The 18,717-nt window shown below is 28.5% G+C and overlaps 1 protein-coding gene across 1 annotated transcript in view; it reads left to right on the top strand.

Moving 5' to 3' along the window:
• Positions 1-17,973, top strand: part of LOC140676210 (UNC93-like protein) — a 58,564-nt gene extending 40,591 nt beyond the window's left edge. The window contains exons 5-6 of the mRNA XM_072911064.1: positions 8,621-8,888; positions 12,103-17,973. Coding sequence (XP_072767165.1) covers positions 8,621-8,888; positions 12,103-12,422 — 588 coding nt within the window. The 3' untranslated portion in view covers positions 12,423-17,973. The remainder of the gene's footprint in view (positions 1-8,620; positions 8,889-12,102) is intronic.
• The last annotated feature ends 744 nt before the right edge of the window (positions 17,974-18,717 follow it).

The raw sequence follows: 18,717 nt of genomic DNA, 5'->3' as shown, positions 1-18,717 counted from the left end.
TTCATTCGTGGATACCGAAATATACAGTACTTTCTAATGACAGCTGTCGATCGCGCTGTCGTCATATAAATTGACGTCGGTCACTCCCTTTCACGCGCATTGTAAACTGCAGTCGCTGATAAAACAATGGCATTCCATTTTCAACCTACACATTGCTGTTTTGTATCGACCTTTTATTGCGAGCTACCAGAGCCACGTGTTCTCACGAATCTTTGATAAGAAAATGGCCGTCCTTGATTTCGTACCAGGATCCGACGAAGCGCAAATGACGTCAACTCAATCTGCCTCGGTGATTATTATCGAGCCGTCATCAAGCAACGAAGAGACAAAAAAAGAGCCGAGGAAAAAAGCGGAGTTCCGTATTCTCGTTCATAGTATTCTCTCCTTTCTTATTCCCGAACACGTACCCGTCCGTTGTATTTATGGCGTTAAACTGCGCAAGAAGATTTATCGACGCCATTTCACAATAGAGTACATCGCTGCGGACGTAATTATTTATCATGACAAATGGCAATTTTTGAAAACGATAAAAAAAACTCGATCATAGAAGGAAATATTTCATATGAGATAGGACGGATACGTGTCGATACAAAAGAAGACTTGTGCCTATATGCGAAAACGCGAAAAGAACATTCAATTTACTACATTAGAGTCAAAATAATGACCGCGACTCGCAAGTCACATAATTATTTACATATCAGGTCTGTTGATCAGACTGTAAATGTTGACACTCAAGTCAGTGTCTGATCATTTTCTACGTATTATAAAATTATTCATTTATTATTTATTATTTATTTATTAAAATTGTACTCGATTATTCTGAAAATATTTATAACATTTTCGAGTAAAGTTTAAACGCTTAGAGAGCGATTAATCATCAAACTCTATTTTAAGTTACTAGGAATACGTGAATTATTAGATTAATCAATAAAATATATCGAATGTTTGATTGATTAATCAGGAAAAAGAATCTTGTGCTTTAACTTTAAAATAACGTCAAACGGTATATACTTTATATTATTTATATTATTAGTATATTATTTATATTAAAATCAGATTTAAAATTCATTTTCGATTATATGTTCATGGCAAATTGGGTTTAATTATTCTCAAAGCGATCAAACTGTTTCACTCAAAAACGCTATATAAATGATATGAATTTTATGAAACATATTTCGATTGAATCCCGAGAACCTGCGGGTAACCTACTTTTGAAGAAGAAGAAATGTACATACAATGGAAGCTTCTTACAGTTGCCAAGCTCTATAACCGGTTGGTCTCTAAGTAAATTTTCTCTTTTTTATGCGCTTCAACTGGCGCCAGAATCTACCTTCTTCGATTCTGCTTCAAATTACTGTAAGTCGAGATGACAGTCTTCGTCCTCTTCGTCGTCGACAGCAGATCTTCGACCGTAGCGGGAATAAGTGGACACTTATTTTCGTCGGCATTAAAACTGTCATCAAGATTACAAAGTCGCAAAGTCGGCGACATATAGCTGACGACGTCTCAGATCTCTCTAGATCTTTTAATCTGCTTCAAGGCAAAGATTTGTCACTCCGGTTCTACTTTCTATGAGATTATTAATTTTCATTCAATTTTTTGATTCCTGTGTTGATAAAGAGTTCTGCTTTTTTAAATATAATGTTATAATCTATCATGTTAAAAATAATTTGTTGTTAAAATCTTAACAACTATTTATTTTAACAAATTTATTAACGAAAATTTTGTTTTATTTGCGATTAACGATTAAATTAAAAAAATATTATTAATTTGTAATATCTATGAAGTAAATTAATTTTGTTGGTAAAATCTATTTAATTTGATCACACCTGTGCTATTGTTTATTTTGTTTATTTATTTATGGACATATATATATAATGAACAATTTCAATTTGTACGAAGGAGTTAGTCTAACAGAATATATATATATATATATAGTTTGAGGAAGGAAAGTAAAAAGAAATAATGTAAAATTAAAAACTAAAAAATAACGATACATAAAATTAATTATTTAAATTCTGAAAGAAAAATAATGAAAAAAGCATTACAAAACAATGTATCGATATTAATACTTAAAAGATTTTATGTTAAAAAATTTTATGTAGAAACTTTTCACATCATTTACAACACAAAAATTAACTATATTACAATAAATTTGCGAGTATTTATTTAGCTTATCACGAGTTTTCTCTTCGATTTTTATTTACGCACGAGACATCACTATAACGATGAATTGCAATCAATGAAATGCAATAAAAGATCGACCTGAATCAACGCTAAATCTCGCGCTATATATAGAACGGTATTTCTTGATGCGTGACGGCCACGCGAGGACGCATGATCATCCTCCGGAAGCACGTGTTATTGATTACAGATACTAGAGATGCTAGGATCAAATAATTTGTGTTGTCTCTTTCGAGACTTTATTGAAAATTGATTTATATGCAAAATGTATTGTTGAATATGTGTTTAAAAAAATGTATGTATTATGATCTTTTATTTTAGAAAGATATGTGTCACATTTACAATATGTAATAATATGTAATACAATATGTAAATTGAAAAGTTGATTTTTAGTATAATATAATTATTTTTAGTGATCCAAAAATTATGAAACACGAATATTTTTTTTTCATTAGATACGAAAAATTTATCATAAATAAATGAGGCATATATTGCATGTTCTGTTCTATTATGCGGGCATTAAAATCTTCAAGCTTTGAATGCAGTCGATTTCAAAAAGTATGTAAACAAAAATAAATATCGTTTTATTTGTATATAAATACGGAAGTAAATATTAATTATAAAATTAATGATGTATATATATATATATATATATATATATATATATATATATATATAATACATATAGCGCGTATGTATATAAAACATAGAATTATTTTTATAAAAACAACTAATAATATTGCAGCTAATATTGCTACTTCGCTAGCTAATATTTTTTTAACTTCACAATTTGATGTAATATTATTGTGGACAAATCGAACAATTAATTTTTTAATATTCGCATTAAGACAGAAAAATTAAAGCAAGATGCATGTTAAATTATTGTTTACATTAGAATTTTTATCAAGAACACATTAAAAGAAAATACTCTAAATTATATAATAAAGAAAACAAAAGAGAAAAAAAATGTAGTACGATACGTAACAATACTGCTTTAAAAGCAAATTGTCTCTTTTGTACTGAAATAAAATAATTTTTTAAATAAATATAACTTTCAAGAAATATATAAAATTAAACTTTTTAAACATCAGAGACATCATCACAATTCGTATATTTGTTCACGCGCGTGTACATATGAAACTATAACATGGGAAAGCTGTAACAAATTATATTGAAATATAATTAGCTAAAAATAATAATAAAAAAACATTAGAATGTGTGTTACAAAAGAAAATGATTAAACACATGAAAATGATTAATCACGTGATAGTTACACGAATTAGATTTAGAAAGTAAATACATTAATTGAGATATATGTATGTTTGCTATGAGAGCGAAACAAGAAAAACGAAATAAAAAAAGGGAAGAGATATATAATAAACACAAATTTTTCTTTTAAAATAAACGGCTTTTAATTTGAAATGTGTAGATTTGACATGCGAGCAAAAACATTAAACAAGGAGATACTATTTGAAAGCAGGATACAACGTGATACTTATTCACGCACAGCATAAGGAATGTAATTAATAGCTGCTCTAAGTCATAATGAAGAAAAAAACCGTGGCGGTAATCATACCAGTCTGTATGCTATTCCATTCGATTGAAAAGATGGATTTGTGTAATTTGTATGCTGTCTACCTGGTAATCGATCCGCCCAATAATATGCTATATCTTTACATTTCTCGGGTATTATAAATATAGTATCTCGCGAGCAAAAACACGTCTCAGAGAGGCTTTAATTTTTACAATTGCAATCAAATTATAATAGTTTTTATAGATCATCTTTTTAACTATCATTTCTTGTCTTTGAAGGCTGCCAGCTATAATTTTTGACTTATAAAATGATGCCAATTGAAAAATATTTGTATTACTTGGAAAACTACATACATTCAAGACAATAGCTTGAATTTAATTTTAATTTTTGGATATAATTATGCTTAGATTTGTTTAAGAAAAAATATTGAGAATATTTCTTAATTTCTAAGAATTACCCTCTCATTTAATAGATCTATTTTAAGGATAATTGAACTAAGTATAGAACTGTCAGATACTACTTATTGACAATCTCCGTTGAAGCTACAAAATATAAACGTTTCACATAAAGGACTAGAATTAATCGAGGAAGGTCGTATGTCGAGTAAACCTCTTCGTTATTAAACCTGCATTATGACAAAAAGTGCTTCAGGCTAGCGAATCGCGACTCGTTGGAAACTGGTTCGCCGACAGGCGTACGATATCTTCGACTCTGGGGAGCCGGGTAATTGGACAATTAAACGCGTGCAAAGAGAGAAAATGAAATGAAAAGAAAGAAAAAAAGAAGAGGGAACAGGACGTTGCAGACATTGCTGAGTCAGCTGAGTGGCGTTGGACTTGTTATAAATAGCTCCGCGAGCTTATTCTCGTGTCGATCCGGCGATACTGCTTCCATATCTGGAATTCCGTATACCAGTATTTCTTCTACACGTGCACCCGGCTTGCGTGCACGCATATGCGTACACGTGTCGTAACCACGATTTGCTCCGGTCTTTGATATCGTGAATGTTTCGAGACACATATAAGATCCAAATGCCCGGATGTTGTTCGATCGAGAATTACTCTGAAGTATTAAAAGAATGCGATGATATGATGGAATTTAATGAAACCATAGGTACGATCCTCTTGTAATTTGCGTCGAAAGAATTTTTAATTGTGAACTGACCGGTTGTTAAAAAGACTCACAGTGCAAATTTTTTTAATTCGTTCCACAAATTTATTTATGTTTTATTTTAAACATTGTTGAAATTTTATTTAATGCTTGTGTGTATATATATATATATATATATATATATAAGAGAGAAAAAGAATAAATAGTCATTAAAATGTGAAGGTTTAGGAAGTGCTAATTTATCCCATTTTAAAAAAAATACAAATTTAGAATTTTTTTTCAATGAAAATATGTACGCATTTGAAACATATTTTTGATTTGAAATAAACGTTTTTATATACAATATAAAAATAGATATATATAAACAGAAAGATAGATAGATGAAGAAAGAGAGAGAGAGAGAGAGATATGTATAATATTATAATCACGGTTCTTCAAATTTATTGCTTTATTCGCGGAAATATATATATATTCTCCGCGCGTATCACTATAAATGTATATAAATAGAGTTATTAAATGTACATTATATCAAATGCATTATAATAGCATCGTATCAATCACCTTTTTTTTAATTGATTACTTTGTCCGGAAAATATACTTCGTGTCATAAGAAATGACTTAATATTTACGTACCAATTTATCAGCAATATTTATCGTTTACATTAGAAATATTCATTTGTTTATCCGTCGTACATTAATTGAGATGTCTTTGAATAGATTCTTACACTTATTGTACTGTCTTAATGAGATAGCCGTTTGCCTTGAGCTACAGGATGATATAATATGATATACGCTATGTTTATATGGATGGAAATGAAAACACTCGTGCGTGCATGCGTAATACAAAGAAAGTTGCTAAGTAAATAGACATGACTATGTATAATTGATATAATTGAAATGAGTTTTTTATTTGTAATAAATGAAAGCTATAAGGCGTTTTTATGAGTCAGTATTAAAACTGTCGATGCTTAAAATACTCATTTCTTAAGCAAATAATGTGTTAATCTCTTTATTAATTGCACACGAATTTTCTTCAATCAGCAATATACATAGTTTTATGTTGAGTTTTTATAACAGGATGCTGTTACACATTGCAAAAAGAACTTCTCGCATAAAGTATACAATAAAGCAGATATGACGCAACTATTATAAATAAATTATTTGATATCTTAGCTTGGTTATACGACGTTAATAAAAAAATGAATTATTTTGTGCAATAATGTAGTCATGATATCCAAAATAATGTATTTGATTAAACACGGACTCGAAAGATGACTATTGATTATAGATGTTAAATGCCTTTCGAAATAGCTGCATCGAAAAAATTCTCGAAATGTATACTTTATGAGTCTTCTTAATAGATATTCTTAATAAATAAGGATATTTTTTTTACGTGATTAACGATATTTTTTAAATTATACCTTGTTTATAAAGTTATTTTAAATTAATTACTTAATTAATTATTTATGAAGTTGTTTTAAACCTTATTTATAAAGAAATACCTAATTTATAAAATAAAAATTTGATTATTTATGAAATAAAAATTGTATATTTAACTTGTTAAAGTTTTAATAAGTAAATGTTTATTTGTAAAATTGTTTTTTATTATTATTGGGATTAATAATCCCAAATGTTAAATAATATAATCGTAAGAAAATATCTCATTCAGAATATATATATTCTTACATAAGAATATCTACTTTACTCTTTAGAGGAAATCTCTGTTAAACTAAAAGAATTCTTTTGGCTTTTATTTTAGAGAAAGATATTATAAAGATAAGTGAAAGATTCTTAAGATTAGAATATAATTTTTTTCCATGTGCTGTACGATCGCTGTACGAATAATTGTACTCGAGATTACGAAGGATGTTTGTTTATTCGAGTTGTACGTTTAATTACACGTTCATGCATTAATAATCAATCCAGAATGATCATACGATAAATTTAATGCGTCTTTCATCGCGTTCGAAATATATTAATAATATATGTATATGACAACATACGAAGAAGAGTGCAATGCCTGCATATTATGAAAAAAAATATAGATGTTTTGACGCTATTTTTAGATTCAATTTTTATGGAAGAATGTATAAATAATCAAAGTTGTTTTGTAATGTTAGAACACATTCGCAATATATTTATGTTGAATATAAAATCTGAGAATGTTAATAACTGTATGTAATGTCTATATATATATACACAAAGATTTAAATATTTTTCAGAATTTTTCGCATTTAAAATTGACGAAAAATATTTTACACAGTTTCTAAATCAATTTTAATCAGTGCAATAGCTATATGATTAATGATAGATACCCCAGTGAACAATTATTCTTGAATTGTCAGTAATTTTTTCGCATCGATTATTTTTGGCACAAATACATAGCTATTTAATTTAACATGTATAGGTTAATATTCTATGAATATAATATGAAGAATATAATATAATATTTTATGAATAAACATATAATCATCAATTTTTATTTTTAACATAACAATAATTATCTTTTTTTAAATAAAAAAATAATTATCTTTTTTTAAATAAAAAAAGGTAGATATCCTAATGTAGTATAAGAAAAGAATGTATCTTAATGTAATGTTAATAATTCATACGTCAGACTCTCGCAATCAATATAATGTAGCCTTAATATCGTACTTTACATATTATAATGCTATATTAAATGAAGATAAAAACACGTTTAAATACGATTAAAAAATTTATTTTCAATTTGTCATTACGTTACGTTAAAATTTGATTGATAGAATTATAATATAATTGCGATATAATTAAGATAACGTTGATATACACAAGAAGACAGTTTGTCATCCTATAGAACAAAGAGATTCATCTAATATGCACAGGAAAAAATAGATTTAGATCCTACTACTGTGATGCTTAATAAAGCGTATCATCTGGAAAGAGACTGATCACTCTTAATTTAAAAATTCAATTAATACAACATAGGAATGCTGTCGACGCGTGAAACAAAAGTGTTTGAAATTGAAATTACATAGTTTGCAAATTTTGTATCTTACTAGATACGAATTTGAGATCCATAACATGGACTAAATGTTTGATAATTTTCTATTAAAAAATTAATTTTTTATTATATTATTACCTATTATATTATGTTTTTGTTTTTCACAAAAATATTGGTTAGTCCTATTCATTTTCACTTTTGTCATTCTATATATAATTGGCCTTTTAAAAAATTTAAAGACGAAAAATTAATTTTATTATAATTGATATTATTATGGATAATCTAAGAATTGGTTGATTCAGTTTTACCTTTCTTAAATATTTATTAGTACTAAAATCAGCATAAATCTAACGATCTGAGTTTTAATATTAAAAGAACTAAATCAAATTTATTATTAAATTATAAATTTGTAGATATAAATATTTTAAAACATATATTTTTACAAATAATAATAATTTTATTAATAATAATAATATATAATAAAAATATATAAAGAAAAGTGTTTTCTTGCATTAAAATCAATTCTTTGTCTTGTTTTCTTTTTCATAGTCAAGCATTATTCTTCTTTTAGTATTGATTGCCTAATATAATAATCAAAATGCAGAATAAAAATCAAGAGCACACTTAACAGTATAAATGTTAAAAGTGATGCTAATGAAAGCCTTGTGTTTTAATTATCAATCTAATTTATCAACAATCTTTAACAAAGAAAGAAAGAATCAGATAGAGTTTAATGAACTCGAAATGCCAAAGATCATCTGTAACGAATTAAAAAAAAATATATTAAATCGAATTCTTTTGTGTCTTTTCAGGCGTACATCTCTTGCGCCCTAGGTGTCCACAGGGTCGGCTACGTTATGATCTGCTTCGGGGTGGTCAATGCTGGCTGTTCATTGTTGTTCGGCTCGTTAATGAAATTCGTCGGTAGACAACCGCTGATGGCACTGGGCGCTATCGTTCACGCCTCACTCGTAGTCGTTCTTCTCATGTGGAAGCCTCATCCTGAAAATCCTTATGTCTTTTATTCGGTCTCGGGACTGTGGGGCGTAGGTGATGCCGTGTGGCAAACTCAAGTTAATGGTAAGTATTTATTATACATACATGTATATTAATGTTAATTTAAATGTTTCAAAATAAAAAAATACCTAAGAAAAATTTATATTTAATATAATGAAAAAGATAGTCAGATAGCGTTATTAAGATAATTTTTCAGATTTTTTAGAATTTTTATTTTTGATGTCAATTTTATAGCAGCCATTTTTAACTGCTGAAGTAATCGGATGCCACGCAAAATATTACATGATTTACGTTATTAATTATAAGGTTTGCAAGTTATTATACGCGCAATCAAATATAATAAACCGAACAATATACTGTTACATTAAAGGCTAAAAAATTATTCGGATTAATATTGATTAGAATAATGTATTATTATTTGCACAATCGAGGAATAATGAAACAAACGCTATATCGTTGTATCACACAAGAAAACAAAAAAAAAATTTAATTATTAAATTATTTAATCTCATTATTATCAGATTTTAGTCCATAATATGTACAATGAAGGATAGGCAGTTTTGGATGTACGAATTTATCCAAGTCTGTCTTTCTTTGTTATTTCGAAAAAATCGAATTCATGAATTTTTATTTTAAGCTACTAAGCTATCCAAGATTTACCAGTTACATTCCACATTTTGTTTGTTTACAATCAACAGAGATATCAATCACACCACAGAGAATACTTAACGAGCTATTCTTAATATATTGATAAGAAAAAATGATATTAGTCTGCAAATAAGTTATTTTACATTAATATTAACATTTTTACTAAATTGCCGGGTTTCTCATTGATCTATTCAGTTTGAGAAAAGAAGGTTCATAAAATCATCGACTATAATATTTCACATTCATATAAACACCGATTTGTCCGCGATTTTTAACGTAAGACAAGTATCCTCTTTTTTGTAGCGATCACTCATCATTGATAAGACATTAGGTAGAAGGTTCATGATCATAATCTATAAAAAAATCAACATATAACAGAGAGGATGTAATAAATCGTGAGTTACTGAACAGCTAAATTGCTCTTCGATAATCATTGTATATCAATAATAATATAATTTTCTTTGCACATATCGTCGCCATATAATCAGTTGGATTAATGAAAAAATCATATGATTAATGAGATTGCTTTCATGAAGCAATGCCTAAAGGAAATGAAAAAATTAAGAAATATAATACAGAAAAAGTGGTAATTTCATGATATAAAACTAAATATATAACTACATTATAATAATGTTATTATCAACGTTATGTCAAATATTTTTATATAGATCTCAAATGTAACAATACCTATATGTATATTGACCGTCACAAAATTAGACTATTGCTGGTTAAACTCCAGATAAGAATATAGTATGATAAATAAGACAATATATACATATTATCAATGTGTTTGTTTGTATATATATATTTCCAATAAAAACATCAAAAAGACCTCTCTTTCTCTCACAAAAATGTATGTAAAATCAAGTAAATATTCATATGTATATGTATACCTATTGCATATTATAACGGAAGATGATAATTCTGATCTTTTTTTGTTTATTAGTAATAAAAAACGTAGCTCGTTTGAAATCATACTAAAAAAGACGAACAAAACGGCACTCGAGTCAACGAAGATCTAGACGCGTTTACTTTTTATTATAATTATGGTTATTTTTTATAATTATTTTATTATAATTTTTTTTTTTAAGTGCTTCTAACTTGTAGTTGTTATCTCGCACACATTTACATTTAGACACTCAAGAAGTTTTTTTAACTTTTCTACGCAGTGTTATAATTATATGTATATGTATACGTTTATTTATTTTATGTTTTTAATACATAATGAATCTCACAATCAGATCGAATTTCTATCTTATGTGTAAAAGTTTTTATATGTAACAACCAAATGATACACACGCAATTTTGCATTACTTGTGCACAGCAGATTAATTATCTTCATATACATATGTAATTAGGACTTTGTACAATTATACAAACGGAAAGCGAATCTCGGACATTTTTTTCTGCTTGAGCGTATAATTTTTACGAGATTAATCGCTCTACCATTTGTTTGAATTGCATTTAGAGATTTTGCAGAAACTAATATGCAAATCGATCTATCCAATTATTTGTATATTAAAGTACACAATATAGACATCGTTTACTTCGCGTATCCGGCTTCATCAGTATAATTGCGTATAATCGTCCATCGCGCGTGCGAATTTCCAATTTCAATATACTATTATAGATAATTAACAATAACGGATGCGATATCATTATTTTAAAAACTCTAAAAAATATTTTCTTAAATCCTTCTTTAAAAACATATTGCAGAATAATTTCGAATTAATCACTGATGGAAAATTTTTTTTTCTATCGTACGTCAGTAATTTACGAAAATAACAAATTATTATTACGCAATAGCTTGAAGATTAATTGGAAAATTCCATTTGTCAAGTTTCAGTTTGGAATGGGTACTTTGTTGAAATTAGTGATTACATTTGTTATCATGAATTACTATATATCTCGCATATATTTCCATGAATTTTTCTCGGATTTATTTTTTCTTTTATAATACGACATTGCAAATCGGCGGCAACGCTGTATGCTTTCTGATTGCACGTTAACGAGTGTCGATGGGTCAAGGATTCGATTCTTAACGAAACGCGACACCTGCGGGCTTGTTAATTCGTCATCTGACGAGTCGCGATGATGAGTCTTAAGGCATCGACCTCGATATATGCATCTCGATACATGGATGCATCCATACGTGTATTGCAAATTGCGTACTGTCATCGTAAATCTATATATAAGTTCAACTGTTAAATTGTTCTGCAAAAGAACACGACATCTTTTGATGTTAGCTAAACGTGAATTACATATAAATTTCCTAATAAATAGAGAAAGTAAAAAAAAGAGAGAGAGAGAGAGAGAGAAATTTGCAATATTCGAATATACATGGCAGAGTTTGTAAATATCATCTTTAGAGAAATTGTTGATGTAAAAAATATAACAAATTTTGAAAATAAATTTTTAAAATCATATAAAAAATATGAATATAAATCATATAAAATAGTTTAAAAATAAATTTGGTAAATAACTTTAGAAAATAAAGTTAAAAAAAATAAGATTCGAAAATAATGAAAATAACAGCTTTTAATTTTTCTCGCAGATGAATATTTCTTACATACTAAATTATTCAATCTTTCTTATCATTGAATCTCGTGCAATTTATTTATGTTTACAGGACTCTATGGCACGCTGTTCAGACGCAACAAGGAGGCGGCTTTCTCAAACTACAGGCTATGGGAGAGCGCCGGCTTCGTGATCGCCTATGCGTACAGCACGCATCTCTGCGCCCGTATGAAGTTGTACGTGTTGCTGACGGTGCTGATTACGGGTACCACAGGCTACATCATTGTCGAATTGTTGCACAGGCGCAAGCAGCGACGACTCAAAGCGATCGCCGAAGACCCGAAGGCCGCCCAGATCGAGGCGAATCAACCGGAGGAGACCGATGATGAGAAGGACGACCTCGACGACGAGATCACCATCACCCACCTGTGAGTGTGATCTACGTCATCGACGTAGTCGTTCCTTGTTAAAAAATACTTATCTGCGCTCGTGCTCTTTCTCATCTCGTCGATGGGAAAGTCGAGACGACGACAGCCGGAAGACGACACTCGGTCCATTTCGTGGATATCCTTTCTTCCGCTATATCCGACGAAATCTTATACTCCATCAATCACCTCTCCTATTCTCAGTCCCTCGAACCTTGAATAGATCCTCCCGTGCCGTCAGTCGGTGCGCAATCCTACGTACTTTTCCTGTTGACAAGAAAAAGTGCAACTTCAGAAGAACGTTGGCTATGCACGCCTTCCACGATGAAGTGGAAATGCCGAATATCGATTCTATCTCACAGGACTTTCCTTCAAGGAAATGCCGGAAATGTAACACGTATCCAGACTGTAATCTGACTTTTATCTTCTTCAGCGGCCGAAACGAGTCGATAGTCGATAAGTAACACTTACCAGTACTTGTGGTGCTAAAAAAAACGCATGATGACGAACAATTTGTTATCACGCTACTAGGAATTTTCGCTACCATTACTAGAAGCTCTTGAATTGACACCGACGAGAGGGACTATCTCGACGACAATCCTATTCTATTTCCCATTCTATGTCTTCATCATGGTTCGTAAAACGAAAAGTGCATCTTGTTAATACACGCTGATAGTGAAGTCGGTTTAAATAATCTAGTGGTCTTTACAAATAATTATATATACGAATTTTTTTTATTATAAATACTTAATCGAGTTTGTAAAGATTACTATGTTATACTTTGTGTCCCTAAATGAGAATTGCATGTGACATATTATACATATGTATAGTTTGTAACTAATGGAAATTGGCGTGAGATTCGACGAAATTCGTCATTTATTCGAGGAAGAATGTATTGCACTTTCTCGCTCTAATTTAAAATACTCTATTATTTAAAAAAAGAGAAATATTTGTTATAAGAAAAGTATCATCGTTATTAGTCACATCGTCAGTCGGAATCCCTCGTATTTTTCTTGAAAGAAAAGCACGTGAGATGTCAATATCGATCTGTATGTACATTAAATAATAGTATTTCTTTCTTACTAGAAATAGACGAATAAAAAAGAATGGACAAAATATTTCATTTTACGCAAAACTAAATTCTTAATCTTCAAAATTTTAAATTATTATTCACTTACATATAAATATCTCTCTTCAATGAATTTATTTTCACTCTCTGTTTCACGTACAAGAGCGGAGAGAAAAATGTGTAGATTAAAATAAAAAATATAATTAAATGGAATTTTTTTAAATGTTATTTTTTAAAGCTGATTTTTTTCTTATTCCGATATTTGAGTCGTATCACTGTGGTATCAAAAATTTCACAAAATAAGAACTCATTCCAATTTTATCATTCAATTATTTTTTGCGAGAATCTTATCTCGCGTCACTTTTCATTCCTTAAAACAGGTGAAAAAAACGCATAAAAGAAACATATCAAGGTGCTTTAGGTGAACAACATAAATCGTTTGAATTTTATGCGCGCATCACACTTTCCGTCCTATCACACTTTATATACACGGTAGCTCAAGAGTCTACAATGTAAACTTATTGTTAGGATGCAATCCTCTAGCGAGATCTGTTCTTACGAAAAAGTCATCCTGTCGATAGAATGGTGATTATTTCTTTAATTGAAAATAAAAACGTAATGTAAATTCAATATCTCAATTTATATCTCCGTAAGAAAAGAATTATAAGAATTATATCATGTATGACGAAGCATAACTTATTGTTCATGAAAAAGTAATCAGTACGTGAGAATATTGAAAACTATAATATCTTCTCGCAGAAAATTTTCCAAAGTTATGCGAATATTTCTTGTGTGTAAATCCGATTAATATATTTTAATTTATATAATTCCTACCAAGCATAAAGATTTAACATATAACGGAGATTAAAAAGAAATTGTCCTTAAAAAATATGAATAAATAGAATCGAATATTTTGTTGAATGCTGATTGAAGTTATAATATTTTTAATTTGATGTGTCTATCAGGGTATGATCATATTATTGCTTTTAATCTTTTTACGCATTCAATAGTGATTTATAATAATCTTCTATAGTTTTCCAAACAGATAAATAAAGAACAATGTTTTACTTTTTTTAGAATTTTTCGTAAAATTCGCCAAAAATAAATTGATATATGCAATAACGCTAATGACAATTAAAACAAAAAAATTAGATTTGTTAAATTTAATTAATTTGGCAAAAAGTTACAAAAATATTGTCACATATATATCAATGTATTTTCCCGTTCTAGAAAAATTTATTTTTATTTTTTTACATAGAAAAAAAAATCACGATACTTTTCCAAAACGCAAAGATCGAGGGTGTTTTATTTACCAAACGCGTCATAAAAACTAATTGTTTTGCATTAATTTTCGCAACAATTATTGCGCAGCCTAATGAATTAATTGTATGTTCGCTGCTCTTATCAATCTTCGCGTATTTATTGCACGTGTTGCCAGAGATTCGTGCGATAAACCGAATGCATGATTTCAATGTTTTCACAGACGAATGAATAATTTTTTTTTTTAATGAATAAAGAATGGACAAGAGTGCAGGGGACAGGAATCCTCCTGAATAGATATTCACTCTGGGGTACCACGGTAGCTATTTATGTATACTTGTGATACTAATTCGTCCACGCTGGTTGGAAGTTTATTTCAACGACAACTCCGCATTCCACGTTCGTTTCTCCTTTTCATTTTATTATTATTCGTTCACCTTTTCTTGCTTTTCGTTTTCCATCTTGTTGGCAAGAACTCGTCCTGTCGACGTGACGTGATATCATGATTTTTTACTCGATCGGCTGTCGCAAAAAAAAATTGTCTTGCTAAAAAGAATAAATATCTTTTTTTTAAACTGAATAATTTTGAATGAGGATTAAAGTTATAATTTTAATTTGTGTTTATCAGCCTAATAATATTACTTTTAAACTTTTTGCGCATTTGATATAGTGATATTTAATAATCTTCTATAGTTCTCCAAATAGATAAAGAACAAATGTTTTTTTTTATCGGAATTTTCACAAAATTCGTCAAAAATAAATTGACATTTACAAGAAAATAACATGAAAATTAAACCAAAAAATAATGATAGATTTGTTAAATTATTACTTCATGATAATGTTATTTACAGCTTACACGACAAGAATGGAACACGCGTTTTCTTCGCTTTTTGCTTATTAAATTCTGACGTATGTCATCAATCCTCTCTCTTTTCATCTCACTTTTTTTTCTTTCTTGTCTCCCCAATACCGCGGGAAGTTATTACACTCTCTCACTGTAAACTCTTAATGACATGCGAGATCGATATTAATCATTAATCTAAATAAAATCAGACAGCTAGTTTCGTAAATCTTGCGCTAATGACCCTTACAATTATTAGATATTTCATTTATCAATATATTGTTACATACAATGTGTTAAGTACTTAAAAAATGGAATGAAATAATCACCGCTTTATCAAACCGAGATATCAAGAATTCGGAGAAAAAACCTTTCTCCAGTGTAAATATAAAATAAAAAATAAAAGATAACTTATGTAATATCGAGACACATTTGTCTCAAAGAGTGGTACGTGCGAATCGAAATACATATTATGTATGCCTTATTATACATATAAAATATATAGAATATATCTAGTTTCGTAGTCGAATCAAGAATGTATGTTTCCTGTATCACTCAAACTGTGCTCTATTTTATTTTCTTTTTATTGATATTGCAAACATTTAATAGATTTAAGTAGCTCGAGTTATGTATAGTGTAGTAACGGCGGATGAATGGGATTAGTACATAAATGAATCGGATTAGCGTTAAACTCGTTTAATGAAAGTATATAGTGATAGATATATATAGGTAACTGCTTTCTAGTGATTAGAAGAATTGTGCCTCATTTAAAATCCGATTCGCTCTGTATTTCTATTTCATCCGTAATTGTTATATTAATATCACAATTAAATACATATGTATAGCTTTAGCGAAAGTAAATGATAGAGAAGTTAAACATCGAGAATTTGAGACGAAAAAGGCAGCGAGCTTGCCTGGAATATCTATATATATAGTTTTTGAAGAAATACCAGTTCTATTTTTTGTTGAACTTTAAAAGGATTCACACGAATCATAATATTTGCACTTTAAATGCATTGATAAGAAGACATGGTTTAATGGGGACCACGATCTAACATATAATATATTTTTAAGCCTGCGAGATTAGACTTCCTAGACTTTATTGAAAAGTATTCAAGTATATATACAGGGTCTTCCCTATAATTGGTGAAAAACCTACTAATGATAGATTCTTGAGATTATTTAAGAACAATTTTTCTTCGGCGAAAATGTCCAGTTATTAATAATTTCCGAATTATAAACGATTGAAAAAAAGGCGCTTTTCGCAAACTAAATTTTTTGGAGTTAAAAGATTACCAAAGCTGCATTCTTCAGTTAATTTCAGATAAAGTTTACTCTAATAGAATTTTAATTTAAAGTTTAATTGTAAAGATATATGATGACAAAAATTGAAAACTTGCAAAAAATGATGACATCTGTCGACATTTTTCGCTGAGGAAAAATCGTCTTCAAATGATTTCAAGAATCTGTTATTAACAGTTTTCCACAAATTAAAAGACATCCTGTATATATATATATATATATATATATATATATATATATATATATATATATATATATATATATGTTTAGAAGATAAAAGATGTATAGATGACGTCCGAACCAACAACATTGGGACTATTTTGGTTTACATTCTTTTTACTCTTATTGAGATTTGTAAATATTAATTAGTATTAATCGTTAAGTATATAGTTGTACACAAATAGAGAAAAAGAAAGAGAGCAACTGGATGTCTCAGTTATCATATCAAGCACATTTTTCGAACGTTCTTTACTGTTATTTTTATTTAACTACGTTTATGCGCGTCAAAAAAGTACTACATATTTCAGATATTGTTATTATCCTTTCCTGTTATTATCTTTTCACCTGTATTTACGATTAATAGATCTATTCTTTTTATGCTTGTTTCATGTTTATTTTCTTACATTTCTCAAAAATACGTGCAATTGCGTACTTATTTCGTTTCAAATAAAATGTGTAAGAGAATGATAAGAAAGAATAGATTTATTTTACTTAAATATTTGTTACTTTCTGGACATGCATGAATGCAGTTGTTATATATATCCTTAGATAAACTAAGGGAATCCAGCGTATTTGCTAAGTTTGTTTTACGATAAAAAAATCATGGCACGTCCATGATTATCGATGCGTCCGAAAATTGTACAGTATATATATATATATATATATATATATATATATATATATATATATATATATACATATATACATATGTAATTATATGTTCACTTCCTTTTACTATTGCATTCGATTGTTATCATACATTATGATGACACGTTGATTATGATTGCAATCATTGTTATATCGTCGGATTATTTTTTGCTGCTATAGTTAATAATATATTATTATATCATTATATATACCGATATGACCGATACACGTAATGTTATGTAACGATAAGAATTATTTTATTAAAATTATCAATTAAGATATATAATTATATATATAATATTAATTTTATTTTTCTAATTTCCTTTCAATTCACAATATTATACGTTTGTTCGTACAAATATTGATTTCCTGAAGAACATTCTTAATAAATTAATCAAAATGTTAAAAAAATTTAAGTGACAAATAAATTTTATAACATAAATTAATACATTTTTTATGAATACATATCGCATAAATTATATTTTAAAATATTATAAAATGTGTTATATTTGTCACTTAAATTTTTTTAAACATTTTAACACATTATATATATATATAAATTGTCCATGTTAGACAATTGGATGATCTCTAGAATCAGTTATAAATATATGCGATATTAATAATATTCAATTAACTTTCTATTTAATTACGATATATATATAGCAAAACAAGTTTTAACGTTTCATAGATTAGCCTTTTATTCACTAATAACATTTACACGCTCTGTCGATTTAAATCCTTTAAATTTTTATTCATAGGAACATTTTAAAATTCTCGTTTATGATACTCCTGTGCTACTGTGAAAGTGCTTCGAAATCATATTATTGCTTCGTGACAAAATACGAAATATTCTGAAAATTTTTGGACATCTTTAACAATTCATGAGATTATTAATACGAAGCATGCATTGATGCGAAAGGAAATCACCAACAATTTCTTTAATAAAGTATTTTTACCAAAATT

This window comes from Anoplolepis gracilipes, chromosome 2 (genome assembly GCF_047496725.1).
Source record: "Anoplolepis gracilipes chromosome 2, ASM4749672v1, whole genome shotgun sequence".
Lineage (NCBI taxonomy): Eukaryota > Metazoa > Arthropoda > Insecta > Hymenoptera > Formicidae > Anoplolepis > Anoplolepis gracilipes.
The sequence above is the reverse complement of the archived record's forward strand: the minus strand, read 5'-3'. Positions and strand labels throughout refer to the sequence as shown.